This window comes from Acaromyces ingoldii (assembly GCF_003144295.1).
Source record: "Acaromyces ingoldii strain MCA 4198 unplaced genomic scaffold FA10scaffold_2, whole genome shotgun sequence".
In the NCBI taxonomy this organism is placed as follows: Eukaryota; Fungi; Basidiomycota; class Exobasidiomycetes; order Exobasidiales; family Cryptobasidiaceae; genus Acaromyces; species Acaromyces ingoldii.
The window spans coordinates 1,677,226-1,691,110 of record NW_020290248.1 but is presented as its reverse complement, the minus strand read 5'-3'; the positions used below and the strand labels follow the sequence as shown (position 1 = coordinate 1,691,110).

The following is a 13,885-nucleotide window of genomic DNA, read 5'->3' as shown; positions in this document are numbered from 1 at the left end:
TTGGCGAATTGGCCAGCTTCCGTTGCGAACGAAGCCGGCGTGCATTTCGATGGGTCCGATGCCGCCTCACTACACACCGAGAGAGAGAGAACAGATGAAGAAAGCTGACCAGCCCTCGGGTTCAGGACAGGAAGAAATAAGTGCAGTAGTGGCAGCAGTAGTGTAGTGTAGTAGCAGTACGTGTCCAGCTAGTAGTAGTAGTAGTGCGTAAGCGGCAAATTAGAGCGGAGATCACCAACGAATAAATGCATTCGGGATGCCGGCGCTTGTCTGTGCTCTTCTGGCCTAATCGCCTAGCCTGCACTTTGGAACACGATCCTTAGTGAAGAACACGCATCGATTAAACACTACTTGCCCTTTTTATTCTTTTTATTGCTGCGATGCTTCATTGAAGTTGTATAGTGTAGTAAGTGGCAGAGTATAGCTAGGGTATGGTTGTAACTTTACGTCGCCCAGTCCGCTCGATTTGGAAGGCGGTGAGGTAGGAATCCAGACGACGGGGACTGCTCCGTCCAACACCTGTCACCGTCTTATCCTCGTCTTCGCGTCGACCTTGTCCCTTCCGTCCCGTCTCCTTGCTCCGTGGCCTTGCCAATCCGAGACTTCAGCGCCCACTGCGTCGATGCGAGAGACCACCCTCCCCCAAGCCATATCCCGAGTGCCCTCCAGAGCTTGATCAGCGGCATCTAGCTCGGGTCAGGCCTTGCACTGCGCCCCCGATGCCGCTCCTCGGACCGTCTTCCACGCCGGACCTTGGCGCGGCGTCGCTGCCGAGGGCCAGCTCGCCCACGCCATCGACGTCGTCCTCAACAAGATCCATCTGGCCCAGCTTCAAGCGCGTCACCAACTCCATCAGTCATACCGCTTCGCCTGACCTCGGCTCTTCTTTGGCCGGCAACAACAAGCGAGACAGTGGACCTGACGAAGGCATGTGGGATAACGTGAGTCCAAAGTGACGGCGTCGTCGCCTTGGATCGATGAGCTAGTCTGCTGACACGAGTCTTGGGTTCCGAAGAACGATGATGCATTTCTCAAGGAGGTCGCCTTCCAGGCAGCTTCCCCGACGATGGAGCCTGAGCCTGCTCAGCAATCAACGCCGGTCCCCGCACAGCTACCACCTGCCTTAGGCCCAGGTTCGGGAACAGGACAATCTCCGATCAACTCTGACGTCTTTCGAAGTCCCTTGTTTGCTGCTCTGCACCAGCATCAGCAGATGCAGCAGCAGCCGCTGCTCCCACCAGCGCAAACATCGTCGTCAAGTAGCCAGCCGCAACAGCACCACCGGGTCAGCCAATGGACAGCGACATCGCTCGATGCGCATCCGTACGAGGAGCTGTCGTCGCTCACGTCTGCGCGGAATTCCATGCAGAGTGCAAAGTCGGCAGCGCCGCATCACCCCTCTTTTCGTGCCAATCCCAGTGCTAGCCCGCACCTCTCAACCGGCCGCAGCGGGAGCCAGGCATTCAAGACGATGAGCAACTACAGCGGGAGTGGGAGTGAGGCGAGCAGCAGCGCACTCACCTTTCCCTCGCCTGCCAGCAGTCGAGCCGAGCTGGAGCGAAAAGGAGGAGGAGGACTGGCGGGTTCGGCAAGCTTTAGCAGCAGTGGTCGGCACTACGATGGTGCCAATACAAGCACAGAGACGAGCCCGACTGCACTTTCGTTCATCGCCGGCTCCTCGCCAGCTCCTCCCGTGGCAGCCTTGGCCTCGTCGTCGACGGAGCGCCTTCCTTCAAGCTCTCACCTCCCTCAACAAGGTGGCCTGCACCGAGGGCAACAAGGGCTAAAGGCATCCGATGACGAGAGCCAACTGCCTCCTAGCAAGCGAAGCAGCGGCAAGAGTTCCGACCTGGAAAAGGTCGATGAGGTTCCTCTCTCGACTAGCAACAGTCGATCCTCGCCAACAAATCCTGCCCCCGTGGATCAGCCTGGAGTGATCCGGCATAGCGCATCATCACCATCGATGATCTCTTCGGCGGTGGCGCCCTGGATCTACATGTCGCCTGAACCTTCATCGTCCACTATGCAGTCTCAGCGATCACACATGGCTGCAAGCCAGAGCGCCACAGACTCGCTTCGATCCATGGGTGGCGGAGTAGATGCAGCAGCGACAGCCAAGCCTTCTTTTTCTAGCTGGCGTCTGCGTGGCACCCATGCTGGCACACCAGAACGGAAAGCAAAGAAGACCACATTTGTCGCTGCAGAAGAGGATGATGTTATTGCGGCGGCAAAGCTGGGGCCTAGGGTGTACGACGACGACGACATTGACGACGGCCACGGCGACAAGGATGAGGAAGATGCCGTGTTTGTCGTCTCGGCCGATGGGCACCCGCGAACACAGATCGCCACTACCCAACCTGTGGAGAGCGGCCACACTTCAAGGACAAACTCGCCGAAGCCAAGAAAGGGCTTCGTCTCGGGTCTCAAGAAACTTGTACAGGAAGGCGCGAGTAAAGGCAGCCCCAAGAAGAAGCCTACAAGAAAGAGCAGCTTGACGAGAGGACTTTATGAGCAAGAGGGGACGCTGGGAGCAGAGGCAGGAACAGCAGAGGACGAAGAAGCAGTGACGGCTCCCTCGGTCAGCAATGGTGACGACGAGGTTCACATAGTCTCTGCTGAATCGAACTTCGTCAACTGGAGGCCGACGTGGAGCCGAGGAACAGCTACCCACGATGGCTCGATGCCCATCCCGTCCACTAATAGTGCCAGAGCCCTACAATTGGCCACGGGCGTCGCACCGGCGTCTCGAAGGCCATCGGTGGAGCCCATGATCAGCCCAAAAGCCAACGGTCCGGTAGCAGATGTAAAAGCGTCGCAACCTCGCAGACCAAACACATCCACAGCTACCCCTGCCGCTCCGGGGAATCTTGGACCGCATTCCAGATCAGGCTCGGCGGATGTGTCTCAAACGTCCAAATCCACCCGAAGAAGGCCATCGACCTCCTCAGTGGCAGATTCCTTGTCTCAATATCCGCCCAGGGCGAGCAGTCAGATGATGCGCGGCACAAAGGCGAGCAATGAAAGCTTATCGAGCCGATTCGGTGGCTCTACTGGACACGCCAAACAGGGAGGGGCCGGCCATAGCCGTCAGTCAAGTCGAGCGAGTATCATCGAACACACCTCGCACGAAGATGCCAAAAGGCGAAGTGGCGTCTACAGCGGGGCCGTCGTCATTGGATCGAGCGGCAATCTGGCCCGAAAGGGTGGCGGTGGACGCGACGAGGCGCGAGAGGAGCTCGACGCTGGTGGACCCTATGCTTCATCATCTCAGATGTCTTTTTCGAAGAGCGAGCAGCACCTTCACGCGCCTCCGCCAGTAAGGCCGCAAAGGACGGAGCAAGATGGTGTGGGTAACGAGCAAATGACGACGGCTCGCGCATCGGTCGACGTCGCTTTTAACACAGCTCACGATCGCCGGTGGTCATCCACTTTGGGTCCCTCGAATGAGCGGCGTCCTCGGAGAGGAAGTGACGCGTCACTCTCGAGCTTCTTCAAAGGCCGGAGGGGGAGCGATACCAGCGTACGCAATCTGCACATTGCCAAACCCTCGGATCCGTCGACGGGCGCCACTTTCAATCCTTCGGCTGACACTGGACGAAGTCCGGTCTTTTCGATGTCCTATTCCCCTAAGCCGCCGTCGTCAGCAAAGCCCAGCACCCCTTCCACTGCCAACACCGATCATAGAGCTGCCGTCGAGGGTCGCAGCATGAGTCCTCTGGCGACTCTGCAGCTTCCACCTTCCGATTCAGGTGGCAGTCTGGGCCGGCGAGAGAAGCGACAGTCTTTTGTGGGAACAGCTTCTCAGAGGTGGTCGGGTCTGTTTGGCAGCTTGCCAAGAAAGATATCACATTCCAGCATATCGAGACCAGTGAGCGTCAGCTCTCAACAAGGCCTCTCTTCTCCTCGCTTTGAAAGTGAACAGGATCCGCCAATGTCGCCGACGGAGCTCATCGTCAACAAGATTCGACGGACAGGTCAAGAGAGAAGCGTCACTCCAGAGCCCATCACGCACACCCCCTGGCACTCGTCAACCGGAGGCGCCTCGGAGCCAATGCAGCGACAATTGTCGGCCTCGCGATCGGCGGGAGCCCTGTCCCCGGCAGAGCACCGCGCGCTGTCGCCAGTGTCACCGGAAAGAAATTCATCTCAGTGGGCTAGCCGACCGTCGGTAGGCGGCGACGGCACTCGACGACGATCAAGCCTTGCCAACGGCGCAGAGGCAGGCGTGGCGTTGCAGCAACAGAGAATGTCTTCCAAGAGACCAACATTTGGCCTTGACCTGCAGCCAGATGCCGCCGCAGCGTTCGACTGCATCCCGAGCCCCAATTTTAGAGGCAGGACGTTTTCGACGAGCTCGGCGCCAGGATTTGTAACAACGAGCTTCCTGGAGCAGCAAGTTGGACCCAAGGACCATCTTGGAGCTGGTAAAGCGACAGAGATGAGCGAGACGAGATCTCTGTCAAGATTGGACGCCGGAAACGCCTCTGATGCGCCCACGATGCTGTCTTCGCCCAGAGAAGAGCTTCTCGATCTCGATCCCAACAGTCAAGACGACGAGGGAGAGCGGCTTCCCTTCAAGACCAAGCACCGCCGCGGAATTAGGTTGGCTGATCAGAGGCGCGCACTTGTTGACCAAAACGAGGATGATGACGTCGAGGAGCAGGTCAAGGATGAAGATGAGGAGCAGCCAGTTAAACTCGGAGCAAATCGACTCAGCTACGATGATGATGCTCCTCGGCCCCGTTCGAGGCATGGGAGCGCAGACGGAGGCTCGGTGCCTCCGGCTTTTGGTGCAACTACGAAGACTTTCTCATCATCGACGACTGCCCTCGACAGTGGCAGCGGCAATCGCAGCAGCGTCGCCAGCGCTGTCTTCCAGTATGCGCCTCCACCTGTTCCAAGCCCGAGACCACCGCTGGCAGATGCGCCGAGCTCGCCAGGATTTGACGAGCTGGAGCTGCTTGACGATGACGGCAGTGGTGCAGAAATTTCTGGCGTTGCTGGCGAGGAGCACGAATCTGAAGATGCGTTGGTTCCGTCGTCTATTCTGCCTAACATACAACAGGAGGAGAGGCAGATGAAGAAGGAGCGGCTCGCTCAATCAACCGAGAGCCAGGACAGTTCAACAGAATCGGCACTCCTCGGACTGAACATTGTTTTGCCTTCTGAATCAGCTCAATCGTTTGGAGATGATCGGCGCAAAGAACAGACGGTGTCGAGGCCAAGGCAGAATCTCGATCATGTCCGCTCCTCGTCTTCGATGGACATCTCGGGCGCGAAGCGCACTATTGAGTCACCTCAACCACGCAGGCCGTCTACTTCGACGACGTCGCAAGGGACACCAGGAGATCGAAGAAGCTATACCTTTGTTTGATCACTAGTCATACTGTTCCACCCCCTTTGGGCAAATTTCACTCCCCAGTTATATTAAAACTGCGAAGGCCTGACTACTGCACAAATGTGATGAGGTACTGTACTGTACAAAGATGTTCCGGTCTGAGCTCTATTGCGCAAGGTGCTCGAGCCCGGTGATGATACCGCGAGCTCCGGTCCCCTCGTCATCAGCGAGTAGATTCGCAGTTCGTGACGCGTTGAGGACACAGTCGTTGACGGAAATGCCCGTGTAGGAGGCGCCGATGAGGGTCAGGCAACCGCCTTTAGGCTCTTGATGCTTCAAGACGTGGTGAAGCTCCTTCATACGCTCGAGATGGTGGCGGTCATACCGAGGGATGCAGTCGACTTGCAAGCGCAATTTTGCCTTGATGGCCGACTGTGCGAGTACCTCTTTAGGAATACCCAAATTCTGGCATAGAGTGTCAATTGCCATGCTTGTCAACTCTTGGACTTGTTGAGGAACGTCATCATCGTCATTTCCCTTGGTCTTAAGCGCTAAGCCCCAGGAACCTGGCCCGAGACTTTGCAATTGGTCGAAGACTGTGAAGCCTTTTCTGAAAAAGGGGCCGCCAAGCATCATTGTGAGCTTTGTGATGTTGCCCTCCGAGCTCTCTTGACCAGGGACAGCAGCGCTGTCAAAGACGACACCAAGAAGTCCAAGCGTGTTGGTGTCGACCGAGGCACGAGGAACCAGGTATCCAAAGCCATCTGGGACACGAAGCGGGTTAGGAGATCGGATGGCGAGATTGAGAACGGCAACAGTCGATGTGTCAGTTTTCAAGAGGTGAACAAGCGCAGGGTCATCCTTCCAGACTGCCGCAAGGTCGTTTGACGGCATCGCGCTTACGACTCGGTCGAATTTGCATTCGTCGCCCCCCTGCAGTACTATTTCTGCTAGTCGCTGTGGGCTTGCTCGGATCTCCTTGATCGGATCTCCTCGATGAATCGTGACGCCCCGTTGGACGATGTCCTCCTCGATGGCGTTGGTGAGCTCTTGAATTCCTTCCTTGAAGCTGAAGATGCTTGTAGTCTTCATGTAATTTACTGTTGCCTTTCCCAGCTGTTCTTCGAGCTCGAGCTGCTCTATGCCTTCTTGCTTCTCCTTCGCAATCATCTCCCTTGCGGTGGCGTTGTCCTTGCTGATTTCCTCGTCGGTCCTGTAGAAGCGATTCCACCTGGTCGGCATTGCCGCTCTGATCAGTCCGCCGTGTCGCTTCTCAGCGAGAGCGAGAAAGCCAAAGATACTTCGAATGCCCAAGTCTTTAGTGTCGGCAGCGTAGATGCCATGCAAGACGGCGCTCATGGCGTTGTCGATGATCTTCAGGCCGGCGGGCCCCAGGCGCCGTCGAAAGAAATCTTCGACCGATTCAGCGCCAGCACCGAGGTCTGGTGGAGTGCGGAAGTCGTGTACCAGCGCTGGGATGATGCTCCGTAATCGAGGAGGCCGATTAGTAAGGACGGCCAAGAAGGCCGATGCCAGCGAATTTGGCAAGAGGTTGACCTTTCCTGAGTGGAATATGTAGCGGTTTTTGGCCGAAGGATGAGTCTTTGGAATCGAGAGCATTCTTTCCTCCAGCCCCAATGATCGAACCTATTCGTCCTCCCCGGTCAGCGGACAAACACCCTCATGTGGCTCTCTTGTATCCGAAGACGCACCAGACTCATCATCGCTAATCCTGGCAAGCTGGCTGGCCTTATACTCCTTGGTCCACCCTCGACAAGCGCCAGATCACCTCCAACTTTGATCTTTTCGCTTTCGACCCATCCTCCGACTCGCTTCTTAGCTTCGTAAAGGTGGATATCATGGGTCGGAAGCCGCCGTACAAGCTGCAATGCCATCGTCAGTCCGGAGATGCCTCCGCCGAGTACCGCGATTCTTCTCCTCTCTTTGACAGGCGCAGCTGATGACTGGGATGCATACCGACGGACAGAAAGCTTGAAACCCTCTCCGAAGAGACTGCTGCTGCCGCCACCCCGTCCGACTCGCAGCAATCCCGGCATGTCTTTACTGTCGTGGTCAGCAAGAAAGGCATTCTTCCTATTTCTCCGGACTTTGCCTGCGCTCGAGCCAACTTATAGTCCACGTGTCTCCTTCCACTCACCAAAAATTTACTTCCGCATAGCTTCTTTCCCTCTGACTTTCTTCTGGCTACCGGGGCATCGTCGACGTGATGAAGGTGATTGATCGGAGGGCAGCGCTGCTCTCCGACTTCGAGGTCCTCTCGTTGATGCGCGAGATGGATCAGCATCACAGGAGTACCGCACAGCGACCTAGTCTGGTAGCTTATGATGACTTGCAGGTGCGTCCCTCTTGAATCTTCGCCCATCGTCTTCCCCCTTTCCTTTTCTGACGAGCTCTCGTCATCGTCAAAGGCACCCAAGGAAGCAGACGACGGCCCACCGACGAGCCTGGAATCTGTCGCCGACGAAAAGGCACTCTCTTCGCTACCTTCGAACCTGCGCACTATCCAATATAGCGTCCTGGAGCACCTGAGCTCGGTCCAGCGGCCGTGCGCGCACCAACAGCCTCGTCACATCAGCTCATTTCTCTCTGCTTTGAGAAGATGGGAACGTGGTTACGACGTCGAGGGCGTCACACTTTCAGTTCCTCCAGAAGCGGTGCTCGGTGGTGAACCTTCCTCTGGGGCCGAGCAACCTGAAGGACTTTTTAGGGGCCAGGAGGATCTCGAAGAGTCATACGAAGGTGACAGGACCATGGGCGAGGTGACGATGGGAGGAGGTCAGGCAGAGGCGGGGACATCGAATAGCCAGCCTGTACCGAGGGTCGCAAAGGAAAGCCGGCTGACAAAAGGCGAGAGGCTGATGCTTGTCAACCATGCGCCCATGACGCTCATCGAGCTGCACTGTGTAAGTTCAGCCCCTCGACCCTGCTCGTGCCTGATCAGGGGCGCCAAGCTGAATCGAAACTGTTCGGGACAGATTGTCGAAGAGGTCATGGCACGCTTCACTGAGCTGCAGATGGCTGACATGCTCGCCCTCGTCGCCCACTTTCTACCTCTGGACACAATTGCAATCGCCGCCGATGCCGAACGCGAGTCGAACGAGGGGCAGGCTCAGCAAGTGTCTGGCGAAGGCGAGCAGGAGTACTATGGTCAAGACGAAGTTGACGAAGTGATGGAAGACGACGGCAACATCTACGAGGAGCAGCTCGAAGCGCTTGAAAATGAGGAGCCCGCTGGAGATGCCGTTGGTGCCGATGGACCGGATGACGACTAATGGGCAGAGACGTGGGCTTTAAGCAATTGTATTTCTACTCAAGGCTGTGCTTTCGTGTGTCGTGGTTGATATACAGGGCTGTGTATGCGTTCGAGATCATTTGGATCCGCCCCTGCCCCTTCCTCTGCCACCGCCACCACCACCTCCTCTTCCCCTCGAGCTCCCTCTGCCTCCTCTTGAACCCCCTCCGCTGCCCCTTCCTCCTCTTCCCGCCCCTCCTCCCCCTCCTCTGCCCCTCTCGCCCAGGACCCTACCCCCTCGTCCCTTATCAGGCCCGAAAGATCGATCTCCCCCTCCATTCGAGGCAGGCGCGATATTTGGGTTCTCCATCAGGAGCATGTCGTCCACAGAGTGCAACAACTTGTCCTTTCTCGGCTGCTCGACGTCATCGACCGGTCAGCAATCATGTCATCTTGAGGCTAAAAACGAGACAGAACTTACATTGCGTTCGAACATCGTCGCCCAGCTCTCGACGAAGCCATCGTCCCACTTCTTGCTCCCTGAAGCGGCCTGGTTGAGCTCGTCGACGAGATTTTTCCTCGCCTTGGTCTTTCGCGCATCTTTGTGGAACAGTCCGGCCCCTGCCTCCTTGTAGGCGGCAATGAGGATCCTCTCCGCCTTTCTCTCTGCCTGCACGCTCTGCTTTGCCCTTTCTTGCCCATCGTCCGCGACATAGGCAGAAGTTGCAGGTACACCTCTCGGCTTCGATTCTCTCCTTGCCTCACCTCCGTCGCGATTGTCATGTTCGTCCTCGTCTTCCTCGCTGTCGTCATCGCCTTCTTCTCTCCGAAGTCTCCCTCTGGCAGCGGATGGTCCAGCTCCATCGTCATCATCATCAAAGAGCGCATCGTCATCGTCGTCGGCATCGGCGTCGCCTCCTGTCCTTTGCCTTCTCTGCCCCTTTCCAGCGGCGTCCATCTCGACCTGCGCCGCCTTGAACGGATCCCAGACTTCTCTCTCTTCCTCTTCGTCCGAGTCTGGCCTCTCTGCTCTCTCCAGGATGCTCCTCTTGAGGTCCTCCTCGAGCCCCATGCCCCCCACCTGGAAATTCCTTCCCTTTCCCTTCCTCTTTCCATAGCTCAGTGCCGTCGAAGACACAAGCGGGGGAAGAGACTGGCCATCCTCAAAGGAGGCTGCGCGCTCCGAGAGGAGCCTTTGTCCCTCCTGCTGCTCGTCCAGGAGCAGCGCCACGACGTGGTCCACCGTTGTGGCGTGTGCAAACTTGAGCGCCGATCGGAGCCGCCGCTCAAGCCCGTCAACATCCCTCTGGAGATGTGGCAGGACGACGAGAACGCCCTCCACGAGGGCCCGGATACGTTCTTCATCGTCTTGCTCCTCTTCCTCTGCCCCTTTGCCCTTCCTCGCCGTCGACTTTGCACGTCGCAGCTCGTTCTGGAGCGTGCTCCAACCGCCTCCGACGTCTTTGAGCGGCGGAAACGATCCTCCCTGTTGATGAGATTGTATCGGAATCGTACTGAGATCGATCTGAAGTCTCTTTAGAAGCGTGCGTGCCTCTACCTCGTCCCTTGAGGACGGCTCTCCAGCGCTCGTTGTGACTGACTGTATCACCTCGATCATCGCGGGGCGCACGAGGGCGAGATCGAGGAGGAGGGGCAGGTTCACGAGCGGCGTCCCTTCCCTTGTTGAGGCGGAAGCAGGCGCTTGCCTCGAGGACGAGGGCGAAGCCAGTGCACAAAATGTGGCGGCTCTGGCCGTCGCAGAGGTGCCTCGACGATGCAGCAAGCCCCAGGCCGCATCGAGCAAGGACACCTTTGTATGCATCAGCCAAGTCCGCTCGGCCTCGCGCACTCCAGCCTCCATCTTTGCCGTGGCCATCTCATATGCGCGCTGTAACGTCGCTCCTCTCCTCTTCTCTACAACCCCCCGTTCGTCCGACGCTTCCTCGCGCCCCTTGCGCAGCAGAGGTCTCGCGCTGTAGACTGGTAGGAGGCCCACCAGCGTCGCGACGATTCTCGCTGCCCGTGAACTTCGTTCTCCATTCTCCCCCTTGCGCTCGATCGATGCCTCAAGCGCACTGAATGCGCCGTCCAGCAGCTCGACGGTAGTGTCCCTTGTCAAGAGGAAAGCCAGCAGGCTCGCGACCTTGGCACTTGTACTGGCAGACGAGGACGAGGCCGAGGCAGCCAGGGCCAGGTCAACGCAGGTCTCGGCGCTGGCAAAGACGCGGCTCTTGAGCAGCGAGGGGTCGCCTCGGCCAGCAAGCCGATGCAGCACATCAACGAGCTTCTCCGTCGTCTTGCGCAGCTCGGCTTCGCCGCCATCATCGTCGCCCTTGTTGTTGCCAAAGTAGGCAGTGGAGTCAGTGAGCGCGGACCTTGCAGAGAGGCGGAGCGCCGACGAGAGGTGTGGGCCTAGGGAAGGGTGCTGGGTCAGCAGAATGGCCAGCTGTGACGTGGGCGTGCGCGAGAGGAGGTCGACGGTCGATGCGAGCGAAGGGGCCAACGAGGCCGCAGCGCCATGTTGCACCATGTTCCTCCCTTTTCCTTGTTCTCCCTGGTCTGCTTCTTCTCCTTCTTCGCCTTCCCTCTCTATCTTTCTCCCCCTCTTTCTTTCTCTTTCTCTCCCGCTCCGCTGAAGATGAGAAGAAGGGTGTCTTCAGTCGACGAAGAAGAAGAAGATTGAAGTCTTCGCGAAAGAACGCATTCTGGCAATTTATTTAGCTTTCCCTCCACAGCGACGCTCGTTCAGCTGAGCTCACGACTGGGTCGTTGAGCACGCGCCAAACCAGGAACGGCAAAAGTGATAATGATGATTACGGGTACAAATACAAGTCTGCATCATGGTTGTAAAGTGTCACTTCTACTTGGCAGAAGACGAAGAGGGCCTTGCATGGCTCCTTCTGCCCCCCGACCGCGTCGTGCCCGCTGGCAGGGCCGTCGCAGCGGCAATAAGGGCTTTTTCGTCGCCAGGCGCCAGGCCTCCTGGCAGCGGGGGAGCCGTCACCCACTTCCCTTTTGACGATGGAGCACCCGCCGTCGTCGACGCTGAAACCGGGGCCGCCGTCTGCGATGACAATGAGCCCCTCGCTTGGGCCAATACACCGCTTGCGCCTTCCTGGTCCACCCTGTCGAGGTAGGCGCCCATCTCGAGCGCATCGTAGGCTACGACGGGTTTGTCCTTTGCTACCACTGATGGCTCGTCGCCGCTCTTGCTCCAGATAAAGTCTCCTCGGACGACCTCCTTCAAGATCTTGTATGCCTTTGCGCTCGCATAGGGGATGCCCGTCACTGGGTCCTTGTACCTGGCTGGCAGTCCGGTGATGACGCAAGTCGACTGGCGCGGTCGCAACGGACGATTACGCGCAGGGACGAGGATGTAGCGATCCCACTGGCAGTGGAGGCCCAGGATGGCTTTGTATTCATCCACCCAGGTGCTCAGATTGGGATCGAGGTCGAGCACAGAGACAAACGTCCTCGCTTCAGGAAGGGCAGCCGGCGGAGATGTTCTTGGCGGGGGAGCGAGGGCTTGGCTAGTTTGGCCATTCGGTAGTGGGGCTGGTGCTGATACTGAAGCTGGCTCTGCTGCTGGCTCTGCTGCTGGCTCTGCTGCTGGCTCTGCTGCTGGCTCTGCTGCTGGCTCTGCTGCTGGCTCTGCTGCTGGTACTCCTGCTGGTACTCCTGCTGGTTCTGCTGCTCGTTCCGCTGCTGGCTCTGCTGCTCGTTCCGCTGCTGGTTCTGCAGCTGATTCTGTTGCTGTTGTCGAGGGAGGAACGACGAGGGAGAGTGACGTGTCTTCCATCGACACGTCCCCGTCCGCTGGCAAGGACTGGTCCGCTGCCGATGCTGTAGACTGATCCGCAGGCCCCTCGGCGGTCTGCGAGGTCTTTTCGGCGGGCATGTCGCTTTCTGTCTGCGTCGCCGAGGTTGCGTCCATCTCGAGCTTGGGCGCTTGCCTTTGGGCGGTGGAAGCCAGCCTGGCTGCCACAACGGGATCCTCGGTGACTGCAGCTGTCAGGGGTGCGCTCTCCCGCCCCTTGTTGTCATCTACATCGATGATCTCCACGAGCTTTGGTGCAGAAGGATTGACTTTCACGCTTCGCCATCGCAAAAAGCCGCCGTGCTCCATCCTCTTGACCTTTTTACCCTTGTCTCTCTCCCTCCTCTCTTCCTCCCGCTGCATAAAGTCGGCCAAGCTCTGCCTGTTGTGCTCCTCCACCTCAAATGCCTCGGCGATGAGCTCGGCCTGCGTCAGGCGAGGACGCTTCTTTGGCTTCTTGACGGGCGCCATCGCCGCGCGTCGGGCCTCCTGCTCGGCCTTTCTAGCCCTGACCTCATCGGCAATGCGCATCGTCGCCTTGCGCGAAGAGGTACGCGGCTTCCCCGCGCCTGGGCCCGACGTCGTCGTCGCTGCAAAGGTGATGCTCCGGCGTGGTGCCCTGGGCTGCTGCTGCGAAGGACTCGCCTCACCTGCGGCCGGATGTTTGATCGCTGGCTTCTTCATGCCGATCGGTACCGCTCTTGCTCTCGATGCCTGTCAGAAATCAGCTCGTGTCAGCGGTCCATCCTGACTGTTACAACCAGGCAGGACACACCTTCTTTGCTGCCTTTTCCTCTTCCTGCAGCCGCCTCTCGCCGACCTCATCATCGTCCTCGTCGTCATCTTGCCCATCGTCGCTGCTCTTGTCAAAGTCAGAGTCCACAATGTCGTACGCATCGTCGAGTTTCTCTTCAAAGTCGATGTCTCCTTCCTCCTCGCGGAAGATCTCGTCCTCGTCCTCATCCTCGCCCGCTCCTCGCTGCTGCTGCCGTGCCTGAGTCTGCATGCGCCTCTCCGACGCCTCGCCCTCGGCCTCGAGCTTCTCGCGCTCCTGCTCGAGCAGCTCGCGCATCCGATTGCCCGCCGTGGACCGCCTCGATCGACCTGCACTGAGGTACTCGACGACGGGAGCTTCTTCCTCCTCCTCTTCTTCCTCTTCCATGTCTTCCTCCTCTTCCTCCTCCTCTTCCTCTCTGGAAGTGTGCAGCGATGGCCTGCCCTCGTCGCCACCGCTGGCATCCGCGCTCACGCTCACGTCGCGCGAGAACTCCCCACGCTCGCTGTCCTTGCCTCGCTCCCCACTGGGAGCCGGCGAGGCTGACATTGCTATGCTTTGATTGCCGTCTGCCGTTTGCCGTCTGCGCCACGGTGGTGGTTGAGAGCGGTAAATGCGAAGAGTCTGGCTCTGGCGTTATTTTAATTTTTCCAAAAAGATCTGGACGCGCGCGCGCTCGAGGCGCCCATTTCCTTTCGTCGC

The 13,885-nt window shown here is 58.3% G+C and overlaps 5 protein-coding genes across 5 annotated transcripts; 2 read left to right on the top strand and 3 right to left on the bottom strand.

The window, feature by feature from the left end:
- The first annotated feature begins 441 nt into the window (after positions 1–441).
- On the top strand, positions 442–5,473 carry FA10DRAFT_265582 (hypothetical protein). The gene is made up of 2 exons (XM_025521123.1): positions 442–941; positions 1,016–5,473. The coding sequence occupies exons 1-2, from the start codon at positions 720–722 to the stop codon at positions 5,372–5,374; spliced, it is 4,581 nt and encodes a 1,526-aa protein (XP_025378935.1). The 5' UTR covers positions 442–719; the 3' UTR covers positions 5,375–5,473.
- Positions 5,434–7,408, bottom strand: FA10DRAFT_300322 (Protoporphyrinogen oxidase). Its single transcript, XM_025524826.1, has 2 exons — positions 7,051–7,408; positions 5,434–6,985 (listed from the first exon to the last, which is right to left on the bottom strand). The coding sequence occupies exons 1-2, from the start codon at positions 7,393–7,395 to the stop codon at positions 5,504–5,506; spliced, it is 1,827 nt and encodes a 608-aa protein (XP_025378934.1). The 5' UTR covers positions 7,396–7,408; the 3' UTR covers positions 5,434–5,503.
- Positions 7,409–7,532: 124 nt separating this feature from the next.
- On the top strand, positions 7,533–8,708 carry FA10DRAFT_300321 (hypothetical protein). Its single transcript, XM_025524825.1, has 3 exons — positions 7,533–7,694; positions 7,768–8,262; positions 8,335–8,708. Exons 1-3 carry the CDS (start codon positions 7,566–7,568, stop codon positions 8,629–8,631), a joined length of 921 nt encoding a protein of 306 aa, XP_025378933.1. The 5' UTR covers positions 7,533–7,565; the 3' UTR covers positions 8,632–8,708.
- A 19-nt stretch (positions 8,709–8,727) lies between these two features.
- On the bottom strand, positions 8,728–11,276 carry FA10DRAFT_300320 (hypothetical protein; the record flags this gene model as incomplete). Its single annotated transcript, XM_025524824.1, has 2 exons — positions 9,073–11,276; positions 8,728–9,006 (listed from the first exon to the last, which is right to left on the bottom strand). Exons 1-2 carry the CDS (start codon positions 11,119–11,121, stop codon positions 8,728–8,730), a joined length of 2,328 nt encoding a protein of 775 aa, XP_025378932.1. The 5' UTR covers positions 11,122–11,276.
- Positions 11,277–11,381: 105 nt separating this feature from the next.
- FA10DRAFT_265580 (YL1-domain-containing protein) lies at positions 11,382–13,786 on the bottom strand. Its single transcript, XM_025521122.1, has 2 exons — positions 13,184–13,786; positions 11,382–13,122 (listed from the first exon to the last, which is right to left on the bottom strand). The coding sequence occupies exons 1-2, from the start codon at positions 13,730–13,732 to the stop codon at positions 11,452–11,454; spliced, it is 2,220 nt and encodes a 739-aa protein (XP_025378931.1). The 5' UTR covers positions 13,733–13,786; the 3' UTR covers positions 11,382–11,451.
- Positions 13,787–13,885: the final 99 nt, after the last annotated feature.